This window comes from Lepidochelys olivacea (assembly GCF_965140295.1).
Source record: "Lepidochelys olivacea isolate rLepOli2 genome assembly, chromosome: 2".
NCBI lineage: Eukaryota > Metazoa > Chordata > Testudines > Cheloniidae > Lepidochelys > Lepidochelys olivacea.
The window spans coordinates 236862395-236885327 of NC_140412.1; the positions used below are offsets into that span (position 1 = coordinate 236862395).

At 43.2% G+C, this 22933-nt stretch overlaps 1 protein-coding gene across 1 annotated transcript in view; it reads left to right on the forward strand.

Moving 5' to 3' along the window:
* The window catches only part of LOC311516648 (myosin-IIIa-like), a gene marked incomplete at its 3' end in the record, with an annotated part of 191094 nt that overhangs the window by 110835 nt on the left and 57326 nt on the right, over window positions 1-22933 (forward strand). Inside the window, exon 3 of the mRNA XM_084620947.1 lies at window positions 16093-16227. Within this exon, the coding sequence (XP_084477073.1) occupies window positions 16093-16227 (135 nt within the window). The remainder of the gene's footprint in view (window positions 1-16092; window positions 16228-22933) is intronic.

Here is a 22933-nt window from a genome sequence, read left to right on the forward strand (position 1 = left end):
AAATTTTCTGTCCAAACCCAGGAAACTGTCCACTGGCCCAGAAATAGACACTTCACTAAGTGGATAAATAAGTGATCCATTAGGTGGTCAGCACTAATTGGACAGTAAAAAATGTAGTAGAATAATAACGCTGAATCACTTAATTTCTGGATGGACTTGCTCTACTTCTTCATCCTTACAATGTTGTTATATCTACATTATGTTGGCATTATCTGCTATACCTGTGAGTCACTTCACCCTAATGTAACCATGAATATTGTAAGTAGGGTGTATCGAATGAACTAGACTTCTTTCTGCAGTTTAAACTGAAGGATTTATTAATAGCTGCAGAGGGAGCCATTGTGATGGGGAGAAAAGGCATTTTCTGGGTTCCCTTCTTTTAATTTTACATTTTTGCCTTTGGAGAGATGCTACACAATTGCTAAATTTGAGAGACAAACTTGGATGGGTAAAAATCATGACTACATAAGAATAAACATTTCAAATATTGTTCAATAATTACCATAAATTACATGATCTTGGGAGATATGAGACTGAGAATTTTCTCTTTAATCCTTAAGAGCTTTTGAATGCTCCTTGCTGAATAACAGTTAAAAATGTGTAAAAGTGGAACAGGAACACACATTTATATGTGAAATAATAATAATTTGAGAGCCATTTTCATGTCCAAACTATACAAACTCCTCATTCTCTTGATTATAAAGTCCAGTAAACTTAATGGATAATTTGGCTAAAAATCTTAATGTCAATTATTATTAAAAGGCGCCCTTTTATTGCTTACGGGGAAATTTGACCTTTTATGAGCAGTGAACATAACCAAATAGATCCAGTTAATATATTTATCTTCCACCCCATAAAATGAAGAGGAAGATGTCTTTTTCTGTTATAGATGGAGTGAATATTCTATTCATTCGCTCTCTCTCATATTTCTTATTATAATGGAACAAACCACATAATATCTGAGTGCCCCTCAGGAGACAATAACCTCTATTAAATCACAGTAGGACAGTAGTCCAATTTTCCTGTTTCCCTGAGACACTATAGCCGTGGCTGCATCTGTTGTGGCTTTTAACTTTTTTTGCTTTTTAATTTATTCCTTTCTTCTAGCAGACACACTCAGTCCCTCTTCTCCTCCCTTTTTACCCTAATCTCTTTTCCCCCCCTCTCCTCTTCCTTCTCTGCTGAGTTCTTATTTTGAGGTGTGTCTGTGGGAACACTAATTTGAAGAAGTGACTTTCACTTTTTCATTTGGAAGGCCAGGAGATTTGTGGTGATTCTTGCCTCTTCAGTAATGGGATCCAAAGCCTGGGTGGTCCTATGGCTAAGAGAGCCTTTCTCCCGTTCCATAAGCATCATCCTTAAAATTAAAAACTTCATAGTTCCCTTGGAACGTAAGATTTCCTGGGAGGTTGTCATCACACAGAAAGAAACTCTCTGAGGTATATTCAAGGTCCTACTGGGACTGGCCTAAGTTTAACAATGACTAAGGCTACGTTTTAGTCACAAGTATTTTTAGTAAAAGTCACAGACAAGTCATGGACAGTAAACAAAAATTCACAGCCCAGAATCTGTCCGTGACTTTTACTATATACCCCTGACTAAAACTTATGGGGGTGGAGGGCAGCCTGGGGGCACCATGGATGCTGGGGAAGGGCGGCCTGGATGCTGGGGAAGGGCGGTAGCCTGCAGCCCTGGACCCCTACTGGTATTGGAGAAGGCACGGGTGGTGGTGTTGCCCGGGACCCCCACTGGTGCTGGGGAGGGGGTTGGCGGGGCCAGCAGGCACGCCTCTCCCTCAGCAGCAGCAGAGTTTGGGTGTGGGAGAGGGCAGGAAATTGGGGCACAGGACGGGGTGAGGCGGGCTTTGGGCAGCGCATACCTGGGGGGCTCCCCAGTAGCAGTGACATCCCCCTCGCTCAGCTCCTAGGCGGAGGCGTGGCCAGGCAGCTGTGCATGCTGCCTTCACCCAGAGTACCAGCTTCACAGCTCCCATTGGTCAAAAACTGCGGCCAATGGGAGCTGTGGGAGCGGTGCCTGCAAGCGGAGGCAGCACGCAGAGCTGCCTGGTCATGCCTCTGCCTAGGAGCTGAGCGAGGGGGATATCACCGACTCCGGGGAGCCCCCCAAAGTAAGCGAGCCCGCCTCATCCCCTCCTGTTCCCCAACCCCCTTCCACACCCACACTCTGCTGCTGCTGTAGGGGGTCGCGGTGGTCCGAGACTGCCCCAGCAGTGACTGGTGCGACTGGTGCAGGTGCTTCCTGAGCTGCCCCTGAGCCAGGTGCACCGGCCTCTGCAGAAGTCCTGGAGGTCACAGAAAGTCACGGAATCCATGACTTTCCGTGACCTCCATGACAAACTCACAGCCTGAGCAATGACACATTGAATTTGACCCAGTATTTGATGGGTAGCCAGTGTATTGAGAAGAGCACTGCCCAAAATTTGCCACCTATCTTTGAATAGAGGGTATGGTGAAAATAGATGTTGGAACTTCAAAGCATTTTCTTCTTTCACCAATATCACTTCCATTTTGTCTGGATTCAGCATTAGGCAGCTGACCTAGGTGCTGGTCTTGGCCAGACAGAGATTGGTAGGAAGTACTTTCTCAGTTCTCATGTTCCAGTAACCAACTCTGATGTGTTTTCTTGCTGCCAACATCAAACTTTTTGGAGTCCTCCCTTCCAGAGACTGGGTTTCACCAGGAACCTCCAGGCAGCATGAGGAGTCAGTAGTATTCTCTGCTGAGAGGCCATTTTTGCCAGAATGGTAGACTGATTCTGAAGATTTCGGGATGGGGAGGGAAGGGTTCTTTGTTTTAAAGAACAAGTTAGGGCGTTAGCTTTGTGCTCAACCCTCCCCACTTTATACAGGCTTGGGACAAGCAGCCACATCAAATTGCAAGCAAAGGGTTATTTGATGTTTGAAACATTTGTTCTCATATTCCATGATCTCACAGATCATCAGGGAGATGGCCAAATATGGACTCAAAATCTTGGGTAACAATGAAAGCAGCCCAACTGGTGTGAGTAAGAAGCACTTCAAGAAAGAGAAGAAAACATCTCATCTATTCAAGTTGTAGTGATGATGTACTCTCAGAAGGAATAGCACTCATAATGACAGGTTTCCAGTTGATAAGTGATTTTTTCCAAGGAACCTATCAACCAATGCATCTTCTATGCCACGTTCCAAAACAGATGCCTAAAGATGTCAGTCGTACAGGGCTATGCTCTGACAAAAGAATGTAGTGATGAGGATAAAAAGAAGTTCTATAATTGCCTCCAACGTGTGAGTGGTAAAATACCAAAACACAATTTACTCCTTGTGATGAGCAACTTTAAGCCCAAAGTAGGGTGTCATGACCAGGGAATGGAATGAGCAATCGGGAAGCATGGGCTGGGAATCGTTAACCAAAATGGCAAAAGACTCATTGAATTCTGCTTGGTGTCCGACCTCGTTCTGGCAAGCATCCTGTGTCACAGATCAGGGCAACCACACCTGCATTCCCCCTCTGTGGTTCAGCAAGAGCACTCACTTTGGGCTCCTGTCTCCTCAGCCGTCACCTCTCCTAGGAGGAAACCTGCATCTCTCTCCCTTCTGACCAGGGTATTTCCAGGCAGCACAGCTCCCTGCCTAACTGTGGTGTCCTCAGCAAAGTCAGGCTGCCTAGGCCAACCTGCTTTACTTTTCTCCTTGGAGATGGGTAAACAGAGTAATGCCCCCAGTTAAGCTACCACACAGCTCTTCTTAAGCAAGCCCATTTATTCTTAAGGTTAAAAACGTTACAGAGAAAACATATTAAAACAATAAAAGAACCTACATGCATGCTAATAAGCTTACCAGAATCTCACACATCCCGTCTCTGGCCAGTGAACAATCCTTCAAACCCTACCCTGGGGTCATCTCGTGGTTACCAGTTCATCACTCGTTTTGCTCCAAACTAGAACTCTCATGAGTAAATCAGGCCTGGTCTATGCTCGAAAATTAAGTCGTCTTAACTAAATCACCCAGGGGTGTGAAAAATGCACACCCCTGAGCAACACAGTTAACCTGACCTAATCCCCAGTGTATTCTTCCATCCACCTAGCTACCGCCTCTCAGGGAGGTGGATTACCTCTTCAAAATGGGGGAGCCACTTCCATCAGTGTAGGTAGCGTCTGTGCTGAAGTAGTGCAGCTCCAACAGTGCAGCTGTGCTGCTGTAGAATTTCAAGTGTAGACAAAGCCGTAGTTAACCCTTTATACAGTTTGTCTTTGAAGTGTTTGCAGGTGATCAGCAGACGAAAGCTCGGGTTGAAGCTTCAAAGGCTGAATCCATAGGTCAGAATTTGCAGTCCCCTCCTCCTAAGTATGTCTTAGGGATTCCACTTCGTGCACATTGTCCCAAAAGATAATTGGTCTCTGCCCTGTTGTTCAACATAGTCTTTTGGAGCTCACAGTGCTTCTCAGTGGTTGCATTCATCCTGCCTTCCTTTTAAAGAAGTTCCATACATTCTCACAGTAATCTAAAGATTTGCATTTTTAATACAATGAACTCCTAAAATAGTTAAATGTCAATTAAGTGATATTGAAGGAAGTTGCTGTAACTGTCACACCCTGTTCCCTCCTAGAGACATTTGTAAATAAACATTATCGATCTGCATCAGCTCGAGATACTGGTCATCTGTCCAAGAGGCAAGGGCATATCAAGCAGCAGATGTCAGCCATGATCACAATCTTTGTATTGCCAAATTGAAATTAAAAGGGGAAAAGATCAGCATTAAACAAAATGTGGCAAAGAAAGTCAACACTACAGAACTGAGCACAAAAGAGTACTGTGAGAAATTCCAGCTTGAACTAAGAAACAGATATATAGTCACTACCAGAGGCAGAAGAAATGGACCTATATGAAAATGGGCAGTGCTCAGACGCAACATGTTACAAGTTGCAGCAGTCACTGTTGGATATCAACACAGATTTAGGCTTTGTCTACATTGGCACTTTTGTTGATCAGGGTGTGAAAAAAACACACCCCTGACCGACATAAGTTTCACCAACAAAAGCACCAGTGTGGACAGCACTATGTTGGCAGGAGACGCTCTTCTGCTGACATAGCTACTGCCGCTCATTCAGGGTGGTTTAATTATGCCAGCGGGAGAGCTCTCTCCCGCCAGCATAGAGCAGCTAGATGGGAGAGCTTATAGCTGTGCCACGATAAGGTGTGTAGTGTAGACATAGCCTTAGACACAGCAAGAACTGGATAAGCCAAGAGACATGGCATCATATCGAGGAAGGAAAAGCACTGTCGAGAAAACTTCTGCATGCTAAGATCATTTGACTGTTGGGTGAAAAAGTAAAGAAGTACAAGAAAGCAGACAAAATGGTAAAAAGCAAGGGAAGATAAAATAGAGATATGTTGAAGGCCTAGCAACTGAAGCTGCTGCTATGATAGGAAGTTAGTCATTTACCAAGTGATTGAAACTTCAGAACAGGAAATCAGCCAATGAAGAGTATAAATGGAAAAATGCTTACAACTGAAGCAGAACAAAATAACAGATGGGCAGAACATTTCAAAGAAGTCCTCAACAGACCCAGCCCTACCTCAGTACTAGTATTCAATGAAACATGAACCAAATCAACCTGATCCCAACAGCTGTCTCATAGAGATGTCAGAAGTACGGGCTGCAGTCAAGAAGCTGAAAAACACCAAAGCAGTGGGAGATGATCAAATCACAGCAGAAATGCTAACAGCACTTGACGCTACCACCCTAATGAAACTGGCAGAACTGTTCAATAAAGTCTGGAAAAAAGAGACACCCCCCCTTGACCCATGGAAGATTGTCAGAATATCCATAAAAGGGTGATCTTACTGACTGTAACAATTGGACAGTAGTGTGACTCCTTGCCATTATAGAGAAAGTCTTCTGTATTGTGATATTACAAAGAATGAAAGAGCAGTGGATGCAAAGCTTGGAGAAAAACAGGCTGGATTCAGGCCCTAGAGATCCTGTTTAGATCAGATATTCAAACTAAGGACCGTCATAGAAGAATGTCTAGAATGCTTCTGCTTCCCTTTATCAACTTCATTTAGTTGTTTTTCAAAAGGCATTTGACAGCATGCATAGACATACTATTCTTCAACCTTATGGAATTCCAGTTAAAGTCTTTGACGCTATGTACAATGATGTAAACTGCACTGTAAGGATGAACAGCCAGACAACAGAATGGTTCAACCTGGAAAATGGTGTGAAACCAGGCTATAGTCTAACTCTGTAGTTGTTGTTTGGCACGGTAGCACGATACTAGCCAGCAGAGACCTTGTGACATCAAGGATAGGAAAGGCATTCACTAAACTCAACAATGTTATGGACATCAAAGATATACCATAGCATAGGTAAAATGGAGAATTTTCAACTCAAACATAATCTCAGTGTTATTGTATGGCTGCGAGAGCTATTAAAATGATCGAAAACTAGATGCCGTTGGAAAATGTGTCTACAAAAGATTCTGGGCGCTGAATGGGGAAACCTTATCACCAACTAAGAGATCTGACAAATCACCAGCCAGCAGTTTGTTGCTGCTACCAGGAAGGGTTTGGACATATTTCGGCATTTATTCCAGATGCCAACACACAGACTCCAATATGAAGCTGTCAAGTGGAAGCCAACTGGTGTGAGGAGACAAGGTCTCTCTCGAGTACCCTCAAGAACCCTTAGCAGGGAGGGCAGAACAGCCAATCTCAACACAGAGCCAATGGAAGCAGCAGCTAATGACAGAGAGAGAGGGGAGAGGCTGGTTTACACCATTGTGCACCAACATTGGTGCAAGAAGGATGCAATAATAAAATAACACTCTCTGTCCAAGGTAAAGGCAATATAGATCTGTGTTTTTCTGGCACTTCAGACCATGGCAGCTGCTCATAAATAGTTTAATGATCCGATGAAGTGAGCTGTAGCTCACGAAAGCTCATGCTCAAATAAATTGGTTAGTCTCTAAGGTGCCACAAGTACTCCTTTTCTTCATGTTAATAAAAGTTGTTCAAAGCACCTGAAGCACCTCAGGCTCCTATATCAGAGGGTGGAGGACTCCAACACAGCTCTGGGAGGGGACCCAGCACATGCCCACGCTACGATGAGCTGGACTGCACACTCTCCTGCGCTGCAAGTACAGAGACTGAAGAGACTTGCAACCCACCCCCCCATTCCTGTTGGCCTGATTGTACAATGGGACACCAATGAGGGTAGGGTAAGGAGGCAGCAGCAACCTCGGAGGAAGTCTTGGAGGAAGTCCTGGGTGCCCCAAAGGAGGAGGAGCATGTGATTCTGCACCTCTACCCAGTGGATCTGGTTGAGGAAACTTCCTTTCTCCTCCTCCCCCCGCCCCAACAAGGAGCCTGACGAACACTGCAGATCCCAAGGCTGGTATGTTACAAAACACCCCCACCCTCCTCAGAAATATCCCCTGTTGATCTAGTGAAATATTTCTTAAGCCTGTCACCCTGACATGGTCCCCTAGAAACGCACGCTGTAAATTAATGATTTCATTGAGATCACATGAACCACTTCAATGCGTTTAGTGGAAGCTTTAACAAAGACTATGAATGAGCAATCTCTGTCCCTCCACGTCTATGCATTTCTTGGCAAACACTCTGGCAACAGCAGTCCCTGGTCATGCTGATGAGGGTGGTAATGGGAGGGGACTGGTTTGGAAATGGTCGAATGGGGAAGGAACTGTTTCATGACTTGAACTTTTATGAAAAGGTCCAGAACTACCACCCTTCCCTGTCCCCCCACCCACTCTTTCCTTCCCTTTATGAATGGGAGCTGGTTGTGCTGGGTTTCTTGTCTTGTGTACAGGCTCACCTAGGTCCAGGAAGGGAAAGGGAACTGTTTGGTTGCTTGAGTGCTCTGTTCTCCCTGTGACCATTTCAAACATATGTTATCATTCCTAGTCCCTGATATCTGGCCTCTTCTTGCGCTAAGGCACGCTGCAGAAGCAGGGAGAAGTTGGGGTGGGTGAAGGTTCAGTTCCCGGCAGTTCCCCAAACACAATACAGTGTCCTTTTCCAGCAGAAAGGCAGCAGGCTTATAGTGTTAATCAGAAACTTCAGAGAAGACCATATAGGCTTGTGGTGCGACTCTTTCTGTGTCTCTTTCAATGCTGTTCACTGGACACTGGACAGAGTGTCTGGCAATACAAGAGCATTAGGGAAGGGGTGGGTATTCCTTGTGGGTCTTGGTTCCTCTTCTCTGAGAACTCCATCTGCTAGTATAGAATACAGTCAATTTTCTCTCTGTTTGCCTCCCTGTCCTGCAAGCATAATTCAGCAACTTTTTGCTATAACACAAACTCAAGCTGGTTCCTCAGGTTCAACAGTTTGGTCCATGTTTGCAGCTCACCAGCCCCCTCCACTGAGCAATGGGTAGAGGGCTGACTATTAGCAGAAACATCTCTCTGGCACAGATTGTCAGCTCCCCTGATAGGACTAGAAAGACCTGTCTTTTCCATTCGGGTATCTTGAAAACTGCTATGTTCTCCAAATGATGGTCAGCCTTTAAAGAGCAAAAAGTAACCTAGTCAGATACCCCCTGAGAGGAACTAAACCCCACCCCAACCAGCCCCTTTGATGTACAAGTTACAACATTTTAATAACAATACCTCAGATTTTTACCATTATTAACCATAGTTCCTTCCTCATGGGCTACAGCACTGTGCAAGAAAGAAGGGGACTATACCCATTGCAATCCTCAGATGTTATGTTGGGGGGGGGGGTGTTTCCTAGATTCCTTCAGAGGAGATGAAATATAATGTGTGAGAGGTTCCCACTTAAAATTGGAGTACCACTGAGCCCACCTGCCCCACCAGCCTGGGTTCCCTTTACACTGTGCTGCTGTGACAGGCTGTCAAGCTCCCTTCCAGCACACACATGTAGGGACACATCCAGCTGCAGTTTTACACAGATGGTGAGATCAGCTCTGTATGGGAAAGCTCAGCAAAGGAATTGCCCAGCGCTAAACTGCACACCTCCTCTGGAGTGTAACCCACAAATTGTATCATCTTGTGCTGCACAGAGAACTATACAGCATAAGCGCATTGGAATTCACCCCCTCCCTCAATGTGGAGGCAGATATGCACAGCTTCTTGCCCGCCCCTCCCCCCCAGTTATGAATTCCACAAACGGCTTTTAGAGAAAACAAAAACAAGTTTATTAACTACAAAAGATAGATTTTAAGTGACTATAAGGGATAACAAACAGATCAAAGCTGATTACTTAGCAAATAAAACAAACATGCAATCTAAGCTTAAGATACTAAAGAAACTGGTTACAAGTAGTAATTTCTCACCCTAAATGTTGTTTTAGGCAGATTGCAGAGATTCTTAAAGGCCAGCTGCACTGGCCTGCAGCTTAAAACTTCAGATATTTCATTCACAGGCTAGACACCCCTCCAGCCTGGGCTCAGTCCTTCTCTCCCCCCACCACCCCCCAGCCCCTTGTCTTTGTTTCTTAGATGTTTACAGCAGTCATCCTGGGCAGGGATTCAGTGAAGAACGAACCATGATTATATCAATCCCCTGCCTTAAATAGGTTTTACATATGGTGGGAATCCTTTGTCTTCCAGTGTGATTCCCACCCCTGGTCAGGGGAAAAGTACAAAATTTATCATGGGGTCCAGTATCAGGTGACTTGATCACATGGCCCTGCAGCCACAACTCAAAGTCTATTTACAGTGTCCACAGGAAGGCTTTCCAGGAAGGTGGGAGATTAGCATCTTCAAAAACCTATTGTTTTTCCTAATGGCCCTTTCCAGCCAGCAATCTAAACTGATTTCATTCTGTCCAGTGGGCATTCCCCAGGGGTAAACACGGTTGTAACAGGTGCACAGACAATATTCCTAACTTCAGATACAAAAATGATACATGCAAACAATATGATAATCATATTCATAACCTTTCCAATGATACCTTACATGACCCATCTTGCATAAAACCTGTCTCAGATATGCTGTAATCATATCATAAGAATATATCCGAGGAATATGGGGAGTAGTATCACACCTGCCCCCTTAGATTACTGCCAGAGGGTTAGTCACTGACTAATGCGAGGGAAGTGCACCTAATGTCCTCCTTTGGTCTTGGTTATACAACTTCCAAGTGTTATCAAACACTGTAGTGTTATCCAGAGGTGTTTTTGCAAAGTTCTGAGGGGTTTTTTTTCCAGGTTGCCTGAAAGCATTCTAGTGTGCAACATTGTTAACACAATGCAGATATCAATATCTTTTAAAGTGTAGGTGTCTTGGCATTTAGCCATCAATGCCATGAGACGGCATGCCTCAGTTTCCCCTTCCACACAGCAGTTTAGGTTTTTCTGCTGTGCCAAGCTCTAAGCCTGTTTACAGGTATTGGCTAAGAAGCAGTATTCTTATAGGACTCTCTTGTTATCACTCCTAGCACGTTCAAAAGTTTTTTCCAAAAATTATGCATGTTACACATTTATAAGGGATTTATCATGAGTACCAAATTCTTTGTTATAACCAATAAGCTGTATATTATGAGGTTCAACAGTACCTGCAACTTCGTGATATGGAGGTGTTTCCAGGTATGTTGATCATACCACGCCTTCTGTTTAGACAGTCCGGTTTGTTCAATATTCATTGTGTTTTGCAACTTCTTCTTGAACCACAGTATGTGTTCAGATACTGGTCTTTCTTCCCCTTTTAGTAAAGGTTCTTCATTCATGTATGTCTTTGGGGCTTTGGGGAAGAAAGGGTGTAAGGGGACCTTGCATGTTACTGGCCAGCCCCCTATGGAGTTGCGTTCCATCTCCAGGGCTATGCCCAAGCAAAAAATCCTCCCCAACCCCTGGGGATTTTTTGTCATTCTCACTCCTAGTGTTGAAACCTTCCCTACCCCCTTTTCTCAGCTCTTGCCTATCTGCTGGGAGAATTTTACCTGCTGGGGAGAATGCATTGTCCTCCCCTTTCTCAGGTGGGTCATTAGCATTTTCACTGACACTCCAGCCTTTAGTAGGACGCTCATCCTGTCTTAAAGAGACAGAGTTAGTTTTCACAAGTACATCAGGAACAGCATTTTGCAAAAGTGGGACCTGGATTGGGGTACCCTCTGTCACCTCTCTCTCTGTTTCTAAGAGGTCAGTTGTATGGCTGCTCTCCTCTGGAAGGTCAGTTACACAGTTCCCTCTTAAAACCTGAGTCACAGGTTGGATGCCTAGGAGCACAGATGCTGGAACAGCTGTTCTGTTCTGGGCAAAGCCTTCCCTGTAATCAGTGAGGAGACAGTCCTGTACTCCCCCAAATTCCTTCTCAATGTCCTTCTCTGGGCCCCCCCTCTAAGACACTCTCCTGTGCTCTCTAGGGTGGGATCTATCCCCTGTTTGGCTGTGGGCTCACAACTAACAGCCAGAACAGTCTTTTCACTGGTAGGCACTATGCCCTCCTCCCTCTTTGAATTGGGCTTGCCTCCAGCCACAAAGTCCATATCATAAAAATATCTCTATGAGGAATAGGGGGCATAGTGTCACATAATGCACCCCTTGTCTTTGATTTGGAGGGAGCTTACCTGCTGCCAGGGAGCTCATTCCTCTGGGAGGGCAGGAGCAGCACTCAGAGAGAACAGAGTGAAGAAGGACCCTGGGAGACATTTTGATTGTTCTTGACTTCTTTAGGCAATGCCAATTTGATTTCTTTAGGCCACGGAAGGATAGGACTCTTAGGCAGGAAGAGGCAATCATGAACGATTTCCTGCAACTGGGGAGACAGCACGGGGTGTAGGAGCATGCTTGGAGGTAATGGGATCATGCAGTCCCTAGTACAACTGGTAGCAAAATACTTCTAGTCTCTGCCTGCCATGATTGCTGCTGCACGTCTCTGGGAACAAGCACCACCTTCTTCTCCTCCTCCTCTAGCTGCTGTCCAGGCTGTCGGTGAGGTGGTGGATCAAGCATACATACACCTGTTATGGGAAGAAGCATGATGGACAGCTAGCACATTATCTCCTACTGGTACCCAAAACTCCTTGCAGTGGAACCCCCCAGCTCATGCAACGGGGGACAAAAACTCCAAGCCAATCCCTGTACCCGACCCTGTGTTCAGCCTCATCACCCCACACGGAAGATTTCCCCTCACCTTATGAGCGTGGGGTTGGTACACACCATCACACATCCCTCCTTAAAAAAAAAATTTTAAATTCCTAATTAAAAATACAAACAGGGATGACAACAGTGAACTAAGTTCTGAAGCAGCTGATATTTTTCAGAAGCACCATGGAAAACCCAATGAAGATTAGGTAAATGTCTGGCTTTGAAAATGATTTAATGAACAAAACGAACAAAGGAAACCGAAACAAAGTTAAAAATGAAGATAGATAATACTGACCCCTCATCCCTACTCCCACAAATAGTCACCACTAGCAATCATAGGAGTATTCATGTATAACAGCTCTTACGTGCTGTTTGCACTGGTTTAGAGAACATTGATAAGAAGTTGTGTGAAGCGCCTTCCAAAACCTCTCTTAGATGTTTCATGATGTACAAGAAAATAGCATCACAAATTTCCCTTGCCTGCTGGGAACCAGGAGTAGTGTACAAATGGGTGGGATCCAGCTGCCTGTCAAAGCTTTGATAACCAGATCTTGTGCCCACTCTGTCCAAAAGTATTCACATTTGGTTTCACATATGTTGTGCAAGGCGCAACATACCACTATACTGAGGACCATGTTTGCCATATTGGCATCCATGCGGGGCCACAATCATCACCAACAGACTTTTAGGTACCCAAACACCTACTCAGTCACCACTCTACAGTCTGTGGTTGAATTTCCTCTTTCTTGGGCCAGCAATGTCAGGATATGGCTTAATGAGCCAAGTTGAGTGGGTATGTGGGGTCCCCCAAAATAACACCATACAGAGCCACATTGTTTCTGGGGAATAAAGTCCTTCTTTACCCTTACAGTAAACCCCGATCTCTTGAGCACCCAGGTCTCATGGAGCTTTCCAATGTGTCGAGTGTTCATGTTCATTAATCAGCCCCTTTAGTCCACTAAGCCTTGGCGAATGAAGCTTTTTTGATTCACATATTCACTTTCCCCTTTCAGTGATCAAAGTATTGGGCTGTGTGCTCCATCGATGGCTCTTGCACAGTTGGAAAACCGAATCCTCTGAAATCTAGCTGTAATTTCATGGACTTGGGTTATTGGAACCACCAGTGGATAGATAGCTTGGAAACCTATACAGCCACCCCTTTCCCCACAGCAGACTTCTGATCTGTAGCTGTCAGGTATTGCCAGCTCCACAGGGAGAAAGCCACCGGCTTTTGCACTGAATGGGTTTCTGAAATTGAGTGTTCAGGCAATGGAGGGTTGCTGTAAGCGGTTCAAACAACTCTGTGAAGATTTGCTTCCTCATTCTGAAGTTCTGCAGCCACTGGGTCATCATCCGAGATTTCCAAGATGATGTGGTCCCACCACGCCACGCTGGTTCTCCAGGATCAGAAGCGGTGGTCCACCCATGGCCATACCATTGCAATCACAGCATTGAAGACCTCTGTTCCATGGCACCCCAATGGATTTTCATTCACCTTCTCGGTCATATGGCTTCAGAGTCCCACATATTTCTGGATAGATTCTGTGCAGTGTCCAGTACTGCATCACTTGGACATTTGTCCTGTGAGCAGCAGAAGCAGATCCACATCCTGATGGACTTGCTCCATGTCTTCCATGCAGTTGGGTAGGAGGGAGGCTGAGCAGGAGCTGCCGTTGCCAGCTGTGTGAAGGCAGCATATAGTACCAGCAATATGCAGCAAGGAGGTTCCCAGAGTGTCTCCTGTGATGCACAGGACTCTGGGATACTGCCCCAGAAATGGTAGTGCTACTGTCCCATACTGAAAAGGGATGGTGTGAACATGTGTGCACACTCGTGCACAGTGTATACCCATGCCCAGCACAGCATATGAGGACACAGTGCAGGTACGGGGTACCCACACTAGCAGTACGTGCACAACTAATTGGAGAAGCGCACTAGTATAAGTGTACTTTACATGTGACCAGCATGGCTGTTGCTGAGATCCCCATGTCCCCAAGTGCAGATGAAATACCTTCACACCTTGACTGCAGCAGAGCCCAGTATCACCCTTCTTTGGGTGCTGGCAAACTTCCATGTGCTCTGGTATGTGGATCCCTGGGTGCACTGTTTCAGAAACTCCAGACAATATCAAACTTCCTTCAAAAGTATAAAGAGGTTCAGTGGGATACAAAAAAGAAGTAGTGGGGTCTTGCCACATGCATTTGCAGAGATGGGGGACTCAACAACAATGATATTTTTCTTGGGCTCCCCTCTCCCCATTTTTACTCTGTCAAGGAGAGGGGTGTGAACAGAGTACAGTGGCAATTCTGATTCCACATTAAGGGAGCACTCAGGACCCACCATCAAGAGAGGTGAACTCTGCTGGTGCCTTTGGTGAATGCTAGCTAAATTATTTAGTACTCTTTGGAGTATAAGAGTTTGGGGAGAACTGAATACTGAAACTGAAATTAAAATAGAGAAGGATGAACTTCAAACAGAAAGTAGCATATTTGTCGTTTTCAGTCTCTGTGCCTGTCGCAATACCTGGATGTTGATATGCACAGTATTTGCAAAATTACCCCTAGTTGGGTGGTAAGTTTTCAAAATGTATGAAAAATTTTTCAGTGAATTTAATCAACTTGTTTTTTTTTATTATTATTTGTATTGCAGTAGCGCCCCGGAGCCCTGGTCATGGATTAGAGCAGGGGTGGCCAACCTGTGGCTCCGGAGCCGCGTGTAGCTCTTCAGAGGTTAATATGCGGCTCCTTGCATAGGCGCTGACTCCGAGGCTGGAGCAACAGATGCTAACTTTCCAATGTGCTGTGGGGTGCTCACTGCTCAACCCCCTGCTCTGCCCCAGGTCCTGCCACCACACCACCCCTTCCCCCGAGGCCCCTGCCCCTTCCCCCGAGCTTGCCATGCCCTCGCTCCTCCCCGCTCCCCACCAGAGCCTCCTGCACACTGCAAAGCAGCTGATAGCGGTAGGTGGGAAGTGTGAGGAGAGAGTGAGAGGCGCTGATTGGTGAGACTGCCAGTGGGCAGGAGGTGCTGGGGGCTGGAGGGGAGTAGCAGATGGGGGCTGCTGACATATTACTGTGGCTCTTTTTGGCAATGTTCCCTGATAAATTCTGGCTCCTTCTCAGGCTCAGGTTGGCCACCTCTGGATTAGAGCTGCATATTGCTAGCAAGTGTAAAAACAGAGAACAAAGACTCTCCTCCAAAGAGCAACAATCTAAAAATCTAAGTGTAAGGCAAGAGACAACAGGTAGACACCAACAGAGAGATGGCGGAGCACAAGGAAAGAATGAGACAATATTTGTCAGTGAGATTCAGCAAATCTGTCTAGTAAATTATTTCATTCAACCTTGATGCTGTCATATTTTAGTAACTTTTCCTTCTAAGCAAACGCCTTGTTTAGCAAAGGCTGCTAATATACTGGTCTGGACTCACACCTGCTGGCACAGAGAGAGGGAGGTGAATCCAGATTGTACCTTCCAGAACCCAACCCTTAGCCCCAGAGAAGGGATTCACAACTGAAGGGAGGGCAGGTTTTAGGAATACTGTCTGTTCTCCCTCCTGGTGGTACCAGACTAGAAAAGCTGCAAGTTCTCCCAGGGACTCAATAGCAGTTTTTCTGGCTGAAGTTTCAATCAGCACTGCCCCCACCACCACTTAGGTCTGTGCCAGCTTCATGCAGGCTCCTATCTAGAGGATGTTGTGACCACCTGGAACTATGGCAGTTTCTTCCTCACCCATACTCCTGTTGGACTTTCTGCCACCATGTGCTTTGGCTCAAATTGACAGAAGACAGTGTAAGCTAAAGATGACTTTAGTCTTAATTCTGTATAGTTAAATATATTAAATAGGGTATTGTGACTGAACAGAACTGAGTATATGTTTTACAGTGTTGTAAAGATGCACTAATACTTCATTTGACTTTGTTTTATCTTTAGACAAAGTTTGAATAGACTGCACACTGTGTCAATTTTCATATGGCCTTGGGTTTGCTGACTGCTATTTATTTTTGTGATATGCTGCACTAGGATATTGATGAAGAAATTGAAGCCGAGTACAACATTTTGAAAGCTCTCTCTGATCATCCCAACGTAGTCAAGTTCTATGGAATGTACTACAAGAAAGATGTGAAGAATGGAGACCAACTTTGGCTGGTTCTTGAGGTAGATAATTTCTAATTATTGAATTTTATTATTTTTTAAAAGCAGTTTTCTTCCTGGCAGCATTCTTACTTCACTTGCAAACCCATCATATCAAACACAACACATTTGTTTGACATTTTTCTCCAATATAGTTGCTCAGTCCATAGATGCTGTCACTATCCCCTCCTGTGTTCTCAAATCATTCTTTGATTTTTCTCTGGCTCCTGAATGCTCATCTAGGATATTTATTCCCTTAATGTTAATTTTATGTCTTTACAGTTAAGTTCTTATTAGCATTTGTACCCTATTATATGCTCCTGTCTTAATTAGTTTCTAATCTAAACACTTTTTTCCTTTGGTGAAGATTGGCATACAAATCTCTATGGAGAAGTATTTGTTTAAACAACAAGGAGTTAGGACTAAGCATGCCAGTAAACAGTAGTTAATGTGATGTGCTTTTCACAATATAGTAGAAGCGAATTAAATTCACAGGGTTTGTGTGTATAAAAAACAAACAAAATAACAATAAAACAAAAAAAACTATCTAATTTGCTGTTGGTGTCAATAGTTGTTTACGTTGAACAAAGGGAAACTAAGACCTGTAATTTGCATGCTTTCTTCTTTAATTATGATGAATAAAAACTCAAGCATAAAAAGTACATTTGAAAAATGGCATTAAAGTCCACAAAGGCCAGTCCTGCATGTTCTTCATGGATGGAATTCCCATTAACTTTCCTGTGAAAGGATTTGCAGGATTGGACCTTAGATGCCAGGAATGCAAATGAACACTTATGGCTATGCAAAGCATGCTCCATTTATCTTGTTAGGCTCTTGTTGTTCTATGGGCGTTTGGTAATGATGGGTTGAAAAATATATTTTTTATCATTTTCTTGCTAACTTAGGGAATACAAAATTTCCTCAATACAAAATCTAACAAGTATTATAGGCTTATCCTGTAAATGAAGAGAAAGAAATTAATATGTGGTATTACAGTGTATTAATTGAGGGCCAGCGTTTCAAAAAAGCTCATGTCCATAACCAGAGCCAGATTTTCAGACGTGCTCAGCTCCCACTTACTGGCCAAAAAGACTGGCCAGATTTTCAAAAGGAGTCCGTGAAAATCTAGACCCAGTTGTGGGTGCTGAGCATTTGAAACGCTGGTCCTGAACTATTTTGAAAACTCTGGTCCCAATAGCATTGCTGTAGAACAATCAAAGTAGGACAGGGTCTGTGTAAAGTGTTTTAGGTCAAGTTAGTAATTTAGCTTTTTTTTTTATTTTCTGTGGAGTTGCTTCTAAATTTTGAAAACTAACTGACGCATTAGCAGGATACTTTTTTTTTTTAAACACGGTATGCATAGGTGTGCACTTTACTTTGCATATTATGGTATGCTCTTCTTTTGGGTGCATTACCCTCATTGTACATGTGAAAAGCAAGTCACTTGTCAATATACATAGACTAAAATAAATCAAGGAATCTAGTTAATTTGAATGTTTGTGTATATCTGTATGGATAGTTAGATAGCTACGTATGCTTGGAAATTTAAATGTCAAATAGCAGATAATTGTACCTGTTGGTTACTGAAACTTTCCTACTTTTAATAAAAAATGTTTATGGTGAAAAAAATTGTAATGTGAAAGAGATGCCTTTGTTGAAATGTTATCTTACTTTTATTCTGTCCGTAGCTTTTTATGGCCATTTTACCTTGTTTTTGAGCTTGGCATAGTTATCTTACAAGTTATAAAAATGAAGATACTTTCTGTTTGTTTTAATTATTACTGAAAATATGTCCAGGAGGAAGAAATTTTATAGATTCTTATATGTGGTGTTTAGTCATTCTCCCTTGTCTCTCTGGTCTAATGAACTCTATGTAGAGAACTCTGTTTATATTGGAATGTTCTTCAGGGAAAACTGATTTGGTTTTCTAGCGTAGAATTTAGGCCTACTGCTCCCCCCACCTAGTGCAAATTCTATGTTTGTGCTTGTGGCATTTCCCTTTACGTCTAACTTCATGGAGGGGGGCTTGTCTTCCATCCCCTCCCCTGAAAAAATCCAGGGGTTCTGCCCCTCCATGTAGACTATGAGCAAACCTCTGAAGCAAAGGGGCATTCCTGTGCTCTCAGGAACTCCCCTAATACACCACCCCCAGCCCAACCTCCAGGAACACCTCACTGTGGGGGGGGGGTAAGTTTCCATAGAGTGGAGGAAGAAACCGGGCAAGTTACTGCAGGCTTTGAAATCTGGGACCTGATAGGTTAGGAGGGAGAAGAATCCAGTTGAGAGAACTGATCCCAACCTCCTTGGAAGTCAACAGAGCTAGGAGCTCCATGAAGGGGAAAGTTCTGCAGGGAAAGGCAGAACTTACTGCTAAAGCCATACTCTCTGCTTTCATGCCCCAAGCTGGGGTCTGTGGATGCAGTCTCTTCTCCATGCCATATGAGGAAGGGAACATGGGGACTAGACCCCTAGATTAGTTCGGGCTATTTCTTCTAAGTAAAAACAAAAATAACATTATAATCTGTAACTAGTACAAATTAATAAGAAAATGTTAGAGGGCTAGTGAGATATAGGCATGGTTTCCACCCTTGTGATAACCCAGATGATTTTATCACGAATAAATTCTTCTCGGTTAAGTAGGAATAAAAACTCCTAGTCCTAAATGAGGACGATGTTATTTTAAGTGTGTGCATGCGTGTGTTTGCATAGGGGGTGAAATGCTATATCAGTGGGATGCTGCTGAGAAACAACAAAGAAGCTTTTATAGATGAGCACTTGGGCACTACAGCGATGAGTATAGTACAAAAAGCTAGACTGATAAGATGGATGATGGGATGCTCAAATGCCAAAAGCAGACACCACAGCTGAAATCTGTCAAGGCTGACTTGTGAATTTGCAGACAGTATGTCCTCACACTATGCACACAGTCTTGGCACGGAAACAGTTAATGGAGCAGGACAAAAGGAGGTGTCATCCGAGGAAAAAACTTCAGGACATCAACTAAAAATGGTTGCCATGGGTGAGGAAAATCTGGGTTCAGAGAGGTCCCAAAAGTTTGGTCCAAATACAATCCCACTACAGTGTGCAAACCACATTAGGTCGGGGTGAAGGTAGATCCTGTTTCTGTTTGAATATGCAATAAGGACATTTTTCTAGGAACTGGATGGAATGCCAGAGCTACATTTCCACTGCTTTATCTCTTTAAGACTTGGACTCTGGTAATAGGGTCAACAATATGCAAATCTGGTGAACAGGGTGTGTGGTTCCAGCAGAGGTCTTGATGTTCTTGGAGACACGTCAGCACTGGGCTGTGGGAGCTATGTTTTCTGATTCTTACAGAAATTGTAATGAAATGTTCCTGTTTAAAAATCACTCTGAGGGCTCAACTGAGAGTGTAACACCAGGGGGAAACCCCTACAGAAGAAACTCTGAATATGGGGAGTCAGATATCTACACAGAAGCTCACGTATTTGGCCTATACCCCTTTTCTGAGGTGGATCCAACAGAACCTGTGTAGCTAGGTTGCCACAAAAATGAAGAAGTAAGAATATACATACAAATGCTTGATCTTGGAGGGATGATTAACCACCATGCCACTGTTTGACACAGCCGCACAAGTCTGTGCAATTATAATTTTTTCTTTATTGCACTTCTGTTATTTTAGTTTTCCTTAGCACTAGGACAAGAAGGTGGTGTTCAGATCAGAATCAGTTTAATGTTGAGGACTGAAGTTAAGGTTCAAGGCCAAAACTAAGCCAGTTAATAAATGTAGATTAGAAAGTGCTAGACTTGGCAGGTGTTTTCATGAGATTTCAGCCCCGTAGAGTAGAAATATCAAAAAATCATCTGATCTCACAATATTTCAAATATCTTGAATGGTGAAAATCTCATGATCTCAGCTGTCATCTTGGGCTGGAATATCAAAAAGAGTGGCTGTTCTTGCATAACTTTGGCCATATCTGAATCTTAAGCAGAAAACAGGCCCCTAGTGAAACTGAGCTCCCTGACATTCAAAGGGATGAAGGTTGGAGGTTCAGTTTTGGGGCATCTCTAGTTTTAATGAGATCTGACACCTTCAGTTCATTAGTTGTTTACTGTGAGCATTTAGCTGGAAGGGGATGCATGAAGTAACACCCAAGATGTTAACGATCTGTGCTGACGATATTGTTCTCTGAGTCAAAATCATTAAAGCAGATGAGCACCAAGAAATACTTGTCTACAACTATAACGGAGTTGGGGAGCCTGGTAACAACATATATATTCCCTGACTTGGCTACAGCACAGCTGGAAATTGAGTTTAGATGGCATCTATAATTAGATTGACTCAGCCAGTACTGAGGCTGAGATTTTGATTTTTAAAACTGCCTAGAGATTTGGAGGCCAAAGTCCCATTAAAATTAATGGGACTTGGGCCTCCACATCCTCTTGGTTGCTTTGAAAGTGTCAGCCTAAACTTCTAATTGTGTCAGAACCAAATTTGGGCAATATAGGAACTGACCTACTAAATCAGACCAAAAGTGCATCTTGTCCAGTTTTCTGTCTCAGCGGTCGCCAGAACCAGATGCTTCAGTGGAAGAGTCAAGAAACTGCAGAATGAACAACTATGCAGTAACCTTCCCAGAGAGGAAATTTCTTCCTTTACCCCCTTGGTTAGTGACTGGCTTATGCCATGTACCCTTTATCAATTATTTTTTCTGTTAAAGTGAAATTTCTGATTTTCAGTCATGTTTGGTTTCCATTCATATTCATTGTACCTCCCTCCCTCCTTCCCAAGGATGACGTGCAGAATAGCTAGTTGACGTGCAGAATAGCTAGAAACAAGCTGCTGCGAGAATGGGGAATATTGTTCATTAAAATTTGGTTCCGCTTAAAAAACAAGACAGGGCACCTTGTTGATATAATGAAGCAGCAAGGTGTGCAATTAATCGTGGCCTCTTACCTCCCCATTCAGTGCTGATGTAATCAGTTAGAAGCAGTCCGGAAGGTATTGGGTGATGGTACAATATAAAAAAAAAAATTTGACCCAGAAAAATGTATCAAAAGTGAACACATTTTTTGAAAAAAAGTACAGTGATCCTTTCCCTTTTCTCAGTGTGTTATGCTGTGTACACTTACGGCATATCTGACAGTATTTGCGGGATAAGTATGAAATTATTGCCTAGCATTCTTCTCAAACTGCCAACACTCCAAATCTGAGCATACTGTAAGATAAAGATTAAAAAATATAAGAGCTAAAGGAAAACTAATAGTGCAAGAAGCTTTAAGAAATGTGTGATTCATTTATATAGTATAAATATAACATTTTTTTGTAATTTGTTTCCCAATTTGGCATTTCTGATGGAAATAGTCCATAACAGTGAACATGACGTAAGAGTAACAGGTCTGTGCAGAATAAAAGTAAACTAGAACCTAAACGCAGTAATATTCTTCTTTGGCCTAATCCGGAGAGGTGCTGAATACCTGCATTGGCACCAGTGCGAGTTGTGCCTGCTCAGTATATCTAACAGTCAAACTCATGATGAGGGACAGTATTTGAGAGGATTCTGCCAAGCTTAGTAAGCTTTGTCGTTTGTATTTGGAGATGCCCTCTGAAGAAATCTGCCTGTTCATTTGTTAAAAATCTATTATAACTGCGATCAACAGGCTTAGCAGCCTCATGTCAGCAGAGGTCAGTGTGATAAATTTGCTAAGGGGAAATCTGCTGCAGCTTTTTCCCTCCTGTTTGGGAGGGTGATGGTTGCTAGGAGAGGAAGGTTATAAGGCAATTAGAAGGCAGTCAGTGAGGGATGGATCACAGAGGCAGGTTATCTGAGGAGCCAGAGATTGGGCATAGTGGTTGAAGGAAGTCCGGGAGAACTGTTTGGGACACACCAGGTGCTAGAACCTTAGGGTCCAACAGCTGAAGCATCTCCTGTGTTGCCTGCCCCCCAAAACCCCATGAGATTATGGAACTGTTTTAGCTACTGTCCTGCTACAGCTACTTTATTAGATTAACAGATTGGACAGCACATATTTTAATAATTTGGGAATGTTGGTTAAAATTTTGAAAAACACCAAAGTCCCATTTTCAGAACTGATGTAGGCACTTAGGAGCCTGAATCTCACTGGGAGTCAGTGTAATTTAGGATGCTAAGTGCCTACATCACTTTTGCAAATGAGACTTAAGATCCTAAATCATGTAAGGACTTTCGAAAATTTTACCCATCATCAGTATATTTTCAGTATTTAGGAAATATGATACCTGACTATTTTTAATGTTAGATGTTTCTGACTATACAAATAAGTAGAGTTGGTTGAAAAATTCACAGCCGAACAGCTTTCCATCAGAAAATACTGTTTTGTCAAAATCAAAATGTTTTGCAGAAACATGTCAATTTTGGCAACATTTTTGATGAAAAGGTGTTGAAATGAATTGTTAAAATGACTTTATTATTTTGATAATGCTGAAATGTCACATTTGGACTTGATCATTTAATTTCATTTTGTTTTACTTTATTATAACATTAATTTTAACACTGTAAGTGTTCAACACTATAAAATATCTAACATTATTTCAATAATGTTGAAACATAATATACATTTTGATGTTTCTGGATTAAAATTCAGGAATTTTAACTTTACTTTTCATTCTGATTCAGAATGAAAACAAATTTTTAAATGTCAGAATTTCCCATGGAACAGAAGTTCCATTTTATGACCAACTCCTACTTGCACAGACAACATCTGAAAT